The sequence below is a fragment of the Triturus cristatus genome, chromosome 6 (genome assembly GCF_964204655.1).
Source record: "Triturus cristatus chromosome 6, aTriCri1.1, whole genome shotgun sequence".
NCBI lineage: Eukaryota > Metazoa > Chordata > Amphibia > Caudata > Salamandridae > Triturus > Triturus cristatus.
Genome location: NC_140589.1, coordinates 1,685,628,962 through 1,685,642,231, shown reverse-complemented (window position 1 = coordinate 1,685,642,231; position 13,270 = coordinate 1,685,628,962). Strand labels below are relative to the sequence as shown.

General features: G+C 43.6%; 1 protein-coding gene across 4 annotated transcripts in view; it reads right to left on the bottom strand.

Annotated features, from left to right (window-relative positions):
- LOC146821832 (putative deoxyribonuclease tatdn3-A) overlaps positions 1-11,595 on the bottom strand; it is an 85,567-nt gene extending 73,972 nt beyond the window's left edge. The window contains exon 1 of one of the 4 annotated variants that reach the window (XM_085612880.1): positions 11,492-11,595. In XM_085612880.1, the coding sequence (XP_085469006.1) occupies positions 11,492-11,542 (51 nt within the window). In that variant the 5' untranslated portion in view covers positions 11,543-11,595. Of the gene's footprint in view, positions 1-5,347; positions 5,560-7,472; positions 7,583-11,491 lie in introns of those variants that run through there. The other 3 variants (XM_085612881.1, XM_085612882.1, XM_085612879.1) reach the window with 3 other exon arrangements.
- Between the last annotated feature and the right edge of the window lie 1,675 nt (positions 11,596-13,270).

Here is a 13,270-nt window from a genome sequence, read left to right as displayed (position 1 = left end):
CTCCACCTCAGGAAATCCCTGTCACTGACCCAATTCAGGAAGGATCTCAAGATCTGACTCTTCGACTGAGCCCCAGCGCCCAGACAGATCAGCAGCCCCCACCCCCAGTGCCTTGAGACCCTCACAGGTGAGTAGCCACGCTCTATAAACCCTGATTCATTGATTTATTGATGCTTTACAAACAGTGAGGGGGGATCAGTGGGTTCAGCCATGATGTATGTAGTAAGAAGAGTCTTCAGACATTCAAGTTGAGAAGCACTTTATTGGAGCATCCACCCTCTGGAGAGCGACAGTGCAACTGCTTTCAGAACTTGGAACAACAAAAGGATACTTGAAAGACTACATGAGGTACTTGAATGAATACATGAAGCATGCTAACATAGCAACAGAACAAAGAATGTTTAACATACATTCTATTACCACACATACTACACAATAAGAGGCCATGAATAGTCAGCTTTTGGCATGTTCTAGAGATTATTCCCGTCCGGCGGAATCTCTGTCAACAGATAGAGTAAACTGTTGTAATGAAAGTAAGATCCCTAATGCTCTGTTCCTTGTTGCTCAGCCACGGTAAGTGAGATGCCACTGAATGTTGGTGTGTGCCTGGTTGAGTAAGTGTCAGTTGGAGAGAGTGGCCTGAGCAGCAGGGAGGCTGCTCCTGGTGGGACGTACTTTCCAGCTTGCCAGACTTGGAACCAACTGTAACTGTGTCTTAATAAACCTTTATCATAATCTTATCTACTGCCTACTGTATTACCTACATGCAAGGATGTTACTTCCATTACAACATTGGCGACGAGGGTGGGATGATGGTCAAGCCCCACCAGGAGCAGCCTTCCTGCTGCTCAGCCCACTTTCCCCAACTGACACTCACTCAACCAGGCACACACCAACATTCCATGACATCACACGCACCGTGGCTGAGCAGCAAGGAACAGAGCACTAAAGAAGAATGTATTGCAGCAACCAAGATACAACATAAACGTTCTACAAAATCCCTAAGGACGACCTTGCCTTATGCTTATGGTGAAGTCTAATCCTTGCAGGGAAATGGACCACAGAAGCTGCTTTGGTAGCTCCCATCATCCACCGCAAAGGCTTATGGTCCATCTAAACAGTGAAGAATTGATAGAACCTTTTCAATGCATGAATTATTCAATAAGCTTATATTTCGATGACCAATTCTACACTCAGTTAGGAGGCGATGTCTGATGAAAGTGTTGTATCCTCTTGAACGAGCTCTCTTCCATGCTGTGTGAGCCAGCACGTAGAACGTTCTCTTTCCAGCCTCTCTTTGAGTGGTGGCTCATGCATCACAAGACTAGGCGTTGACGCAGAGGTGAACAAACCTGGACGGATTAAACTGCAATGCTCTAGGGAATAAACTACATTGTGCTTCAGTTTGTGTCTTGTTATTGCTTACTTCAATGTATTGGTAACAACTATTCTCTGAGCCCCCTGACCCTGCGTGCTGTCCTCATTCTACTTACTTCACTGCTTTTTTGCCCAGCTCTACACCATGTTCCTCTGGCCATGGCCACTGTTCATTAACAGCGATTCTTCCGGACAGGGTTTTTCTACCTTCATCAGACAGCACCTTTGCCTTTCAGAGAATTAGACTTCTGGCACTTCCTGCATCTGGTAGTAACTGAGCTTAGCCCACCTGTCTTCTGACATTCGCCTCCATGCTTTTTCTACTCAGCATGGGGGCTGTAAGTGTTGAGCTTCTCTGGGTGGTATGATCAGAGGATACAACCATTCATTGGACATCTACACACCCTATTACTGTGAACTGCAACGTCTACGATTTCAGCAGGCAATATTTCAGCATCGCTCCAATATTTCACTCTGTAGACAATGTTCACATTCCTATACAGTATTCTTTCCTGAAGACTGAAATCACATTAACAGGTTGACTTTTGCGTTGCCTTCTGCTTGTAGTTCCTACCACTAAATGTATTGCTTTAATGTAAGCATCTACATCCACTACTCTGGCTGGCAATACTTTATTATGCAATATTATCTCTTTCTAGTCAAATGTTATATTTACGGATGTATGACGTTACAACGCATACTTTTACAACGCATGCACTTACAACGCAATTTTTACAACGCAACACCCACTACAACGCATTCCATTACATCGCATGACACTACAACGCATTTTTAAAAACTACCTTTACAACGCATTCCATTACATCGCATACTACCTTTACAACGCATACCATTACAACGCATAATATTACATTGCATTTAAGGTAAGTGTTGGATAGTATAGGGGTAAAAATTACTATTCTCACTCCAGGGGGTGCAACAGTAGGGTAAGTGTTGGATAGTATAGGGGTAAAAATTACTATTCTAACTCCAGGGGGTGCAACAGTAGGGTAAGTGTTGGATAGTATAGGGGTAAAAATTACTATTCTAACTCCAGGGGGTGCAACAGTAGGGTAAGTGTTGGATAGTATAGGGGTAAAAATTACTATTCTAACTCCAGGGGGTGCAACAGTAGGGTAAGTGTTGGATAGTGTAGGGGTAAAAATTACTATTCTAACTCCAGGGGGTGCAACAGTAGAGTAAGTGTTGGATAGTGTAGGGGTAAAAATTACTATTCTAACTCCAGGGGGTGCAATAGTAGGGTAAGTGTTGGATAGTATAGGGGTAAAAATTACTATTCTAACTCCAGGGGGTGCAACAGTAGGGTAAGTGTTGGATAGTATAGGGGTAAAAAATACTATTCTAACTCCAGGGGGTGCAACAGTAGGGTAAGTGTTGGATAGTGTAGGGGTAAAAATTACTATTCTAACTCCAGGGGGTGCAACAGTAGGGTAAGTGTTGGATAGTGTAGGGGTAAAAATTACTATTCTAACTCCAGGGGGTGCAACAGTAGGGTAAGTGTTGGATAGTGTAGGGGTAAAAATTACTATTCTAACTCCAGGGGGTGCAACAGTAGGGTAAGTGTTGGATAGTGTAGGGGTTTTACCCCTATACTATCCAATACTTACCTTAAATGCAATGTAATATTATGCGTTGTAATGGTATGCGTTGTAAAGGTAGTATGCGATGTAATGGAATGCGTTGTAAAGGTAGTTTTTAAAACTGCGTTGTAGTGTCATGCGATGTAATGGAATGCGTTGTAGTGGATGTTGCGTTGTAAAAATTGCGTTGTAAGTGTAGTGCGTTGTAAAAGTTGCGTTGTAAAGGTTGTTCCCCTATATTTACTGATTCCACTGCCCCATTAATATATAGTGTATATGTACTTCAAACATGCAATGGAAATGTCACTTCCCCCTCCTCACCCCTTTTCTTTGATGTGCCTGCAGAACCACTCGTTAAATGGAGTGTTTGGATCCGGTGCCTTTAACAACTATTTAGGCGCCATTCATGATTTAAGATTTAGAGCCGAAAGGAAAACAAATGTTTGTTCACCACCTATGGTTTGAAAGTCAGGCTGTTTTTGAACACTTACCGCCGTTTCACCTCAAATTACAATTTGACACTCAACTAACTCTGGTGGTAAATAGGTACAAGTTCTTCTCCAGGAACAACTCCCCTATGAATCACTTAACTCAAAGATCGCAGCTTGTGAATTTGAACATTTTCATGACCAACTCATGTAAATAAGAGATCAACTCATTACTAGATGTCATAATAAAATAATTTAAGAAAAGCTCCTTGAATCTAAGACTCCAACATTAACTGAAGAAACTGAATCGATCAAAAATGTGGAACTAACCACATACGATTGACAAGAAATGACGATCTATTATTGATCCCATATTAAACAGTGGTGTTAATTGAGTTAAGCCTTCAGAGCACAGACCTCATCAAACATCTCCAAACTTAAGGAAGTGAGATGTTACAGATGTGGGGACCTTTCCCATTTGTTAGAGTTTGTAAATATTCCCAAAAAAATACAATAAATGAGGTCACTGAAGAGGATGAACAGATGAGTTTATCTGAACACGTTGAAACTCTCGTTTTGTCTGCTACAGATGCCCGTAGTGGAGAATGTAGAAATCCTCTTTCTTATAGAGTTATTTCAGAGATGGATGATGTTGAATTTAGAGTATAGTGATCCGTATATCTAAGTCACTATAGATGGAGTACTGATTACATTCTGAGTCAAAAATTATAATGATTTCTGGCACCACCTTCATTGACAAATGGGCAATCATCGATTTGCTTGCCAGTGATATTTATCCCAATACTTATGGGGGACAATCTTTCACTATGTTGGCTTATTTCATTACAGAAATTGTGTTTCAGAACAGAAGATTGGAAGGGAAGGTTTATGTTGCAGAGGGAAGAAGATGGACGGAACTAGGCAGTGATATCAAACTTTCAACTTTTTAGAAATTTTCTCTGGTAAATTCTCTAGCTAGCTTTAAAAAAACAAGCATAGAAATGCAATAGGTCTTGCATTTGTTTGAGCTAGAGCTTTTGGTTTTGTAAATGGCAGTGTCTTTTACCCATGTGTAATGGAGTTTATGTATGTGGTGTGTAGAGGAATTATGTGGATTATAATTGTTAGTTGTGGAGCAGCATGAAGCGTAAGTAAGGAGAGTGAGGAGAAGATCAGCGTGAAGAAGGAAGGAGTGAGAAGAAGAGCAGCTTGAAGAATTAAGGAGTGATGAGACTGAGAAGAAGAAAAGCAGCGTGAGGCACAAGGACAGAGACTGAGGAGAAGAAGAGCAGCGTGAGGCACAAAGATGAAGAGTGAGGACAACATATCACCTGATAAGGAGAATGCAAAACTAGTCGCCTCGCTGGCTCCGAGGATAAAAACATATTTACAGTATCAACACTATGTCTCATGGATAGCTGGGTTAGGATCACAAAATATTCATGAAGGTGTTATTACTCCTCGTTCGTGGCACGATTGCTTGAACTAAGGGAATTTCTTTGCAACATCCTTAAATGGCATCAATTAATGTTGATAGGATCTTAAATGTTAATCTCGGACCTTCCTGGAAGGTAAGAAGTTGAGAACTATGCACTACGCTTCTAATCCCATAAGCCCTCCATATATCAGCATGCATTTAGTTTCACAAATGCCAGTGACTGAAATCCATTGATGGAATTATAAAAGTGCAAGTACTTACTATGCTAGAGTACCTGTTTGCTGTGAGGAGCAGCAGTACTCCATAAACCTATTGCACAATTCTGAGTAGTGCTAGCATTCTTCTTTTTAAAGTAAAGTGCAGACACTGAGTGCATTTAGTGCACTGACTTTAGCACATCACACCCCAAAAGTTAAGACTTCTTCCCTGCACGTCACCCACCTCAGCACTTGGCACATCTAGATCCCCTGGGGCCCAGTCTAACATGCCTGCCCCCACCTCACCTCGATGATCTTGATGAACAAGAGGGAATACTGGGTTCCTGGTGACGGCGATGAGCGGCACATTGGGGAAGGCCTCCGGGATCATGAGCGGGGCAAGGGTAGTCATGACCGGCGCAGAGTAGGCTTCACCCACTTCCTCCCCTCCGCTGCTCTCAGCCCCATTCTGTCCCTCGAGCTGAGGTAAGCCCATGAGGTCTGCAGGTGCCTCCTCTGGGACTGGAAGGGCCCTCAGCCTACGGGGACTGGGAGCCCCCATGCCCTGTGCGGGGAGGCTAGGGGCGGTGGAACAGGGCAGGCGGCGAGGGAACGAAGCCCCACTCTGGCCCTTGCCCTACAGGAGCTCCAAAGCCGCAGGTATGCTGTGCGTCTGCTGTAACCGGGGAGGCGGCGCACACTGCTGAGCTAGCAGCCCTGTGTGCGGAGGGAACACCTCCAGGAGCTTTACCCATTGCAAAGGTCAAGGGATGAGCTTCAGGAATGTACACACAACAGCAGAGTGTGTAATCATACTTCTTAACAAGAAAACGTATAGTTTAATATTGTGAACACACACACAACGTGTTTGAGAAAACGAATAGAATTTTTTATAAAGTTATAAAATGTACAATTTAAATCGCACGTTAGGAACATTATAAAAGGACACTGGAGTAGTTCTCATTGTGAAATAAAAGAATCAGCGTCATTTTGACTTCTTTATTTGAGGTCCTATTACAGTGAATATGAAAGTGATATTTCAAGATGGCTGCACGGCTGCCTGGAATTCAGGGGTCGTCATAGGCATTCGCTGTTTACTTACTGTGACATACTGTGTGGATCCGCGCCAGCTGAACTCAAATATTGTTGCCATCTTGGAATTGTCATACTTACTGAGGGATGAGGACACGTGCCCCGTGTCAAGGAAGGCGAAATCATACTACAGTTGAGGATACGCCTACGAAAAGAGGAACTTACTCTTGGAGTTCTTCTCTTACAATGAGTGGAGAGCTGGTACGATTGACTTTGGCTCCCACATGTCATTTTTAGAAATTGCACCAGTGTCTAATGTTTGACCCTGCCGTGACTAAATTGCCTTAAAGAGGGATTGGCAATGAAACATGTCGGCTGAGAAAGAGGGTGGTCTGCGTAAATGCAGCCGGTTTTAAATTTCTGAATGAGTGCACAAGAAAAGAATAAAATTGGTAACAGTGCGAATTATTTCAGTTTTATTTTCACTGGGTCTTGTCTGTGTGGTAGTCGCAAAGCACACGTCACTGTGTTATTATAATTTTTTTGGCCACTAATTTTGGGACACTATATATTTTTTCAAGTAAAATGGTTACCGATGATGATAAAAGTGAGCATAGCTGGTGAGTACCAATCAGCAAGCTCGACTGGTGGTGCACACGTGAGGTGCCATTTTGCTTTTTCACAATCTTTTTGTAATATAAACATACCTATAGGTGTGTTTTGTGGTAGATACACCATTTGGTTTTTTCCATATATAATTATATATGGGACATGTGACTGTCATTTGATAAAAAAACACTGTTTTATAAATTTTGGGCGAATAAAGTGGAAGGACACTACCTCTTAAGAAAGTGAGGAGTGATAGGTGAAGAAAAGTGATGAAAACTTCCGCCTCCACTTAAATGAATAGAATGCCTTGGATGAGCAGGTCCTTTGTGTGTTTGATATAAATTGAGAGGAGCGCGACCTGTTCATACTTCCCTCTACAGCTGTTAGAGAATGCTACTCAAAGGACCATCTCAAAAAAGACGTTTTCATGGAACAATTGTTACCTGAAAGGAAAATTCTGGTACACAGAAGTGAGAGCATCAACAGAACACGTCCAACAGGACGCTTGCTGTTACAGTTTCTCTAATTTGCAGTCTAAATTTTTACCAACTCATGAATAAGTAATGGCACCCTTTTGAGTTGGCATGTCTCAGTTTTCAACTGACCAATGTTTGGCGAATGAGCTTGTTGCCACCGCAACGAGAAGAACGTCAGAATAAAACAATAAACAAGCACTGGCAAAGCCAAAAAGTCGGACATTCACTGCCAGCTATTTGCTCTGCCAAGGCCTGTTCTACTCAGTCACGTTTTTTGTACACCTTTATTTTTTAGTATTCTACTAGTCCCTTACCATTATGAAAGAAGAGGATGTGGTCTCACGGCCAGAGCTGCCGATTTTGGAGCTAGGAAACCAAGATTCTAGCTTTTCTGGGCAATTCACTTACTCTCCCCGTGCCCACCACAAAACAAGCCCAATCCTCCGTAAAACAAAGCCCAAAACCAAACTAACATCATACTAAAAAAAGCCCAAATGACGGTCGACAGCAAAAATTGCTAAAAGCCTAAAAAATATAACCATGAAGAGGGAGGCATGGCAAAAGAAGTACCCCCAATACAACTGTGGAATTAGGAGGAGGTGGGAGGGAGGAAAACTATATTTAAATGTAATCAGCCGTGGTGCTGAAACTACACACAGGTAAACAGAAACAGAGCGGGAAACAAAGAAATAAAGTAGTCCCACAGAGAACAGACAAAGAGCTGTAGTGTGATGAGACAGTATTTAGTCCCTGCTGCATGGGAGGAACGGAAGAGAGAAAGGAGGGACAAAGAGGCAGGACTGACCACTGGCAAGCAAGGACATTGAAACAAACAAATAAAAAGCTGGGGGATGGCTTTAACCCAACATAAGATATTACAATAGGTCTCGAATGCTCGACCTAATAAGTTCAAGCTCACCCGCTGATCCCTGCCCCTCTAAAATTATAGCTCGTCCTGCTCCTTTTATTATTACTGATGTCAACTCTTTAATACACTGTTGGCAGAGGGCGTTGTGCTGGCTGCTTGGAAGAAAGGATTTCTGCCTCTCCTTAAAAACACAAATACAAATCCACTTGATCGGAACAACTATAGACACATACCCTTATTACCAGCACTCGGAAAAACTGGTAAATAGTCAACCAGTTATATCTGTTGAAGATAAGGGAGTTTTACACCCCTCTCAATCTGGCTTTCATGCTGGATTTGGTACAGATGCGGCACTGCTGGAAGTTACTGAATTTATCAAAATTAACCTTGCTCTGGGCAAAAAAGATGAGTTAATTCTGCTTTACCTATCCGCTGTGTTTGTATGGTATTGCACGAAATCCTTCTTAAGAGATTAAAAGAGGCAGGAACTCTGGATACAGCCTGTAAATGACTAAAATCATTCCTATCACATAGAGGCAAGCAGTATTTTTAGCACCTTTCTCATCTACTAATAGGGAAATCGGATGTGGAGTGCGGCAATGCTCAGCGCTAAGCCCCACACTATTTAACATTTATTTGGCACCCTTGGTGCACATTGCAGAGTTTTAACATTGTATCCTCTGCGGATGACACACAATTGATGCTTTCGTTCCATCAACTTACCGACTCAATAGGAGCTAATTTCCAGGGCAGCCTTTCGGCAGTAGGAATTTGGATGCGTAAAAACTGCCTAAAACTGAATTTGGATAAATAAGAGATTTACCTTAGGGGATGTTTCTCTCCGGGACGTAAAAAGTCTCTGGCTGGCCGGCCTTGGGAATGCTTCCATCCTGACAGAGGTTGTAAAAAATCTAGATATAAAAATGGGTAAGGACTTATCCTTTATGCCACAGATACAGGCCTCAATGAAAACCTGTTTTTCTTTGCTGAAAGCCCTCAAAATGACAATAAAGCTTTTGCCAGTGGGGACACACAAAGATATTACCCATGTCCTCAATAAGTCTACGTTGGATTATGCTACTGTGCTGTATATGAGGCCTCCAGACGAACTGCTTAACAAACTTTAATTTGCCTTCAGGTACACTGACATGAAGTTTCATCAATGGTCAGAAACTACCTCTCTAGGGATTTCAATCTGTGACAACAACCACGGAGGTTGTGCTGCTCAACAGTACTGTCTCTGGGTATCAAGTCCACCAAAATACATTAGCTCTCAAAAGTTTAAGAGAGATGCAGGAGACCACCTTTATTGATTTATGCACTCTGAAGACATAGTTCTACCACATTCAGTGGTGTTAGGGGTACATGTGTTTATTCTCCAGGCTTACCACATATTTGGTAGTGAAAGAAATGTGCTAAGTTTCTATGCCCATTCCAGGCCAGCAGAAAGAAAAGAAAAGGTTCTCCATGGTCTTGTTAATCCCCAGATGTCTAGACAAAGCAACCTTGTCAGTCAGTTGCATTAAGATGTCTCAATTCACCTGGCAGGTCTTCCTGGTTCCACGTTTTGGATCAAGGTGTTTGATGTAGAGCAACCTATGTTCATAAGCAACCTTGAAGCAACCAACTTTCAGTACTCCAAACTGTGGCAGAGGGCATGCACAGCCTTTAAGGAATAGGGCACTTTGAGCAAGCTTTTAAAAACTCAAGATCTCCAGCCTCAAACCACTCTTGGATTTCTTGCAGGCTTCCCAGGCCTAGAACCTGGGCTGTGAATGGCAGATCTGATTGATACCGATACCCTGAAGAGGTAGGCAGCTCAGACCGACAAAGGAGCGCCTCTGCAGTATCTAGATGGAACCCAGACACTTCTGTGTCTAAGACAGAAGCATCCTCTGGGGGTTCTCCACTTCCCTAAAGAGTGATCTGGTGTTCACCTGCACATTTTAATTAAACAATTTTAATATCATTTTATTTTTCATCTGACCTGCAGGCCGCCAGTGAGTCGAGTCCTAGGGCGCCGCCACCCTTTGAAAGCAGCTGCAGCAGGGAGGAGGGGTGGTGGCCACTGTAAGTGCGCATGTCGATTTGGCCGGCCATCTTAGGACAGCAAACTGAAATGTGCATTTCTCGAACCAGAACAGTATTACACAGCCAGGTGGAGAGCACACAGGCTCCCAGGCCCTGTCTGAGTGGCAAACCACACTGCTCAGACCAATCCCAGTGGATCTCTCATAATAGTATACCCAGCAGGAGAGCAGTGTCGGGATTGGCATCTGGGAGCCTGCATAGTGTGCATCGACCCGTGCACACTATGATTATGATCGAGTGAGGAGCAAGGAGGTGGCTGCAGCGGCAGGTAAGCACTATTTTAGATATTTTAATTTAGTTTTTTGTCCGTTTTTTTAATTTTTTTATTTTCCTGGCTGTGCCTCGCCACTTCACATTCCGAGCAGCCGCCACTGATGGATGGTGATTACATTACATTTTATTATTTTTCTTAAAGGCATAACGCTGCTTGCTCATCATACTTATTGTGAGCAATACATGTGCTGCCTGAATAGATGTTATACCCTACACCGCCCTATATGAGGGGTGGGGGGGTATTCTGGTGTTCAATCCCTATACAACCACTTACACAATTTCAGTATTGTTCAGAGGCCCTGTTAATCAACAGAGAATATGTGATCATTTTTTTAAATAATTTCATCTAACTAATCTCAATATGAAGACTACTGTGGCAGATATTTTTAATCACGATTAATATCCATGTAATTTAATTAAATAATATAGACCCCTCCTACTTTTCATATTCCATAAATCGGTAACTCATGCAGTCAATTTTTTTTTCTCCAGAATTACAGGATTTGTCGTTGTAAAGTTTTACTTGCAGAAAATGGACTGCAAATACTAAAGGAGAGAACCGGACTTGTTTACTACTCCCGAATAAAATCATGAAAACTGCGCTCTCGTTATTTACGAATGTCATGTAGTGAAAACATATTTTAGAAACGCTCAATGTTTATGGCGAACATGTTTTGGAAGCCTCTGCTACGTTTAGAACTGGCTGCAGGCTACCTCGCAGACTAGAAACTATGCTACACGATTTTTATCCAGCAGCAGGGCGCCCTCTACTGTCACAGTAAATAAAAACAGATTAGCACTCTAGTTCCGTGCATGTGGAAGACACATGCACGGGCCAGTGTCGCTCTTGCAAGTTCAGGTCAAAATTCGCGCTGTACATTTCTCAGAACCATTTTATTTCATTTTACTTTGAGGTCAAAGCACTAGATTAATTAGAACCTACCTGTCTACCTACAAACGTTTGGGGCAGTGGGGAGCGCAAATGCCGTCTCAAAATGGCTACACTCGCGCCAGAGAGTAAAGGGTGGCGCTGTAGAATGTTTCGAACCGAACAGTTATATAATAATCTGTTTGTTTGTTCACAGGGAGAGTGTTCATTACCTGTAGAAACTCGTCTGCGGCCATATGACAATGGCAGTCGATGAAGTTCATGCCTGGCGTTCAGCTCAGGGAGTGCTCCATCCCTGACATGAAAAGAGTCACGTGGAGTAACTAATTGTAAATAGATGATCGTTAAGCAGCGGCCATCTTAGAAGGTGCATATGTCCTAACATTAACAAGCATTTGCAATTGAATAGGTCTAGCATTTGTGAGAGTTAGAGCTATTGGTGTTGTAAATTATAAGGTTTTTTACCTATGTGTTATGTTTTGAAGTGTAGTGGATGTATCTGGTGGGGAGTGGAATTATATGGGTTGTATTGTAATTGCAGTGGTCGAAGTGGGGGGGGGGGGGGGAAGTAGGGGAACTGTGGGCGGAGGGAATCAGAGGGCGGGAATAACCCATGGATTGGGTCTGTGGGTGGAGTCAAAGGTGTGGCAGAAAGAGCAAAATATCCCAATTTTTAGGTCTCGCCTTGCTATCGCGTAAGCGATCGCTTAAGCGATCGCAAAGCGAGACTATAGGAGCTTTTTAAAAGTGCTCCCAAAAAAGCGGATTGCATTGCTAGCACGCGCACAATCACGCGCTTGGTGCCGCCATGCACTCCGCTTTTTGGGAGCACTTCAAAGGGTTTGCTCCCCCGCCCCCAAGCGCGCGCGCGCCACGCTCCGCTGGGCTGATCACAGATTAGAACCACCTGAACACATTTTCCCTTTAAAACACCGACTTCCTCACATTACTGGCATGCATGCCGGGAGCTACAGGACACTAAGTAAATCCTCGGGGCCAGGATACTTGATGAAGTAAGTCGTGTGCATGAGAAGAGGTCGGGATAAAAATCCACTGCACGTCAATGTTTCTATGCCGCCGTACCTCTGCTGTAGCAGATCTCTGTTGTCTCTCCCGCTACCTCATGCATAGGGAAAGAAAGGGGTCATGTCTACATGATCCCTTTCTTTCCCTATGCATGAGGTAGCGGGGTCGTCTTTTGAGCAGAATTTTTAATTTATTTCGCACGGTTTTAAAACACCCGACCTTCCGCCCACAAATTAAAAGAACAGGATACCTGCGAACGGACAGTGCTATGGTGGTCGTCATTGCCGACAAGAAAGAACACCTAGTGATCTGGGGGAGGTAATCTTGTTTAAACTTGTTAGGGAAGCTTTTGATCCACTTTAACCTGTAATTTCGCACTTCTTTGCACATTGCACTTCCGGTCCCGACCCCGGTCCACCTTGGCTGTTGCCGATTGACTGGAGGGCGGAGACCAGAACAAAGACCCACCCTCGCTAGTGACGTATTTTGGGGCGTGGAGGAGGCGGGTGTTTTACCGCTCCCCACCATTTCAACCAGGTGCTGCCACTGACGCGCAGCAGATAGGGGACTAAAGGGCTGTGACTTCCAGCCTGGTGTGTGACTGCTGGTGTGACTACGCCCACTGCGCTGCTATTTCGTTTTTTTGAACTTGTTAGGAAAGCTTTTAATCCACTTTTACCTGTAATTTCGCACTTCTTCGTACTCTGCACTTCCGGTCCCCACCCCGGTCCACCGCGGCTGTTGCCGATTGAGTGAAACGCGGGGACCGGAACAAAGACCAACCCTCGCTAGTGATGTATTTTGGGGCATGAAGGAGGCGGGTGTTTTACCGCTCCCCACATTTAAACCAGATGCTGCCACTGACGCGCAGCGGAGAGGGGACTAAAGGGCTGTGTCTTCCAGCCTGGTGTGTGACTGCTGGTGTGACTACTCGCACTGCGCTGCTATTTCGTTTTTTAAACTTG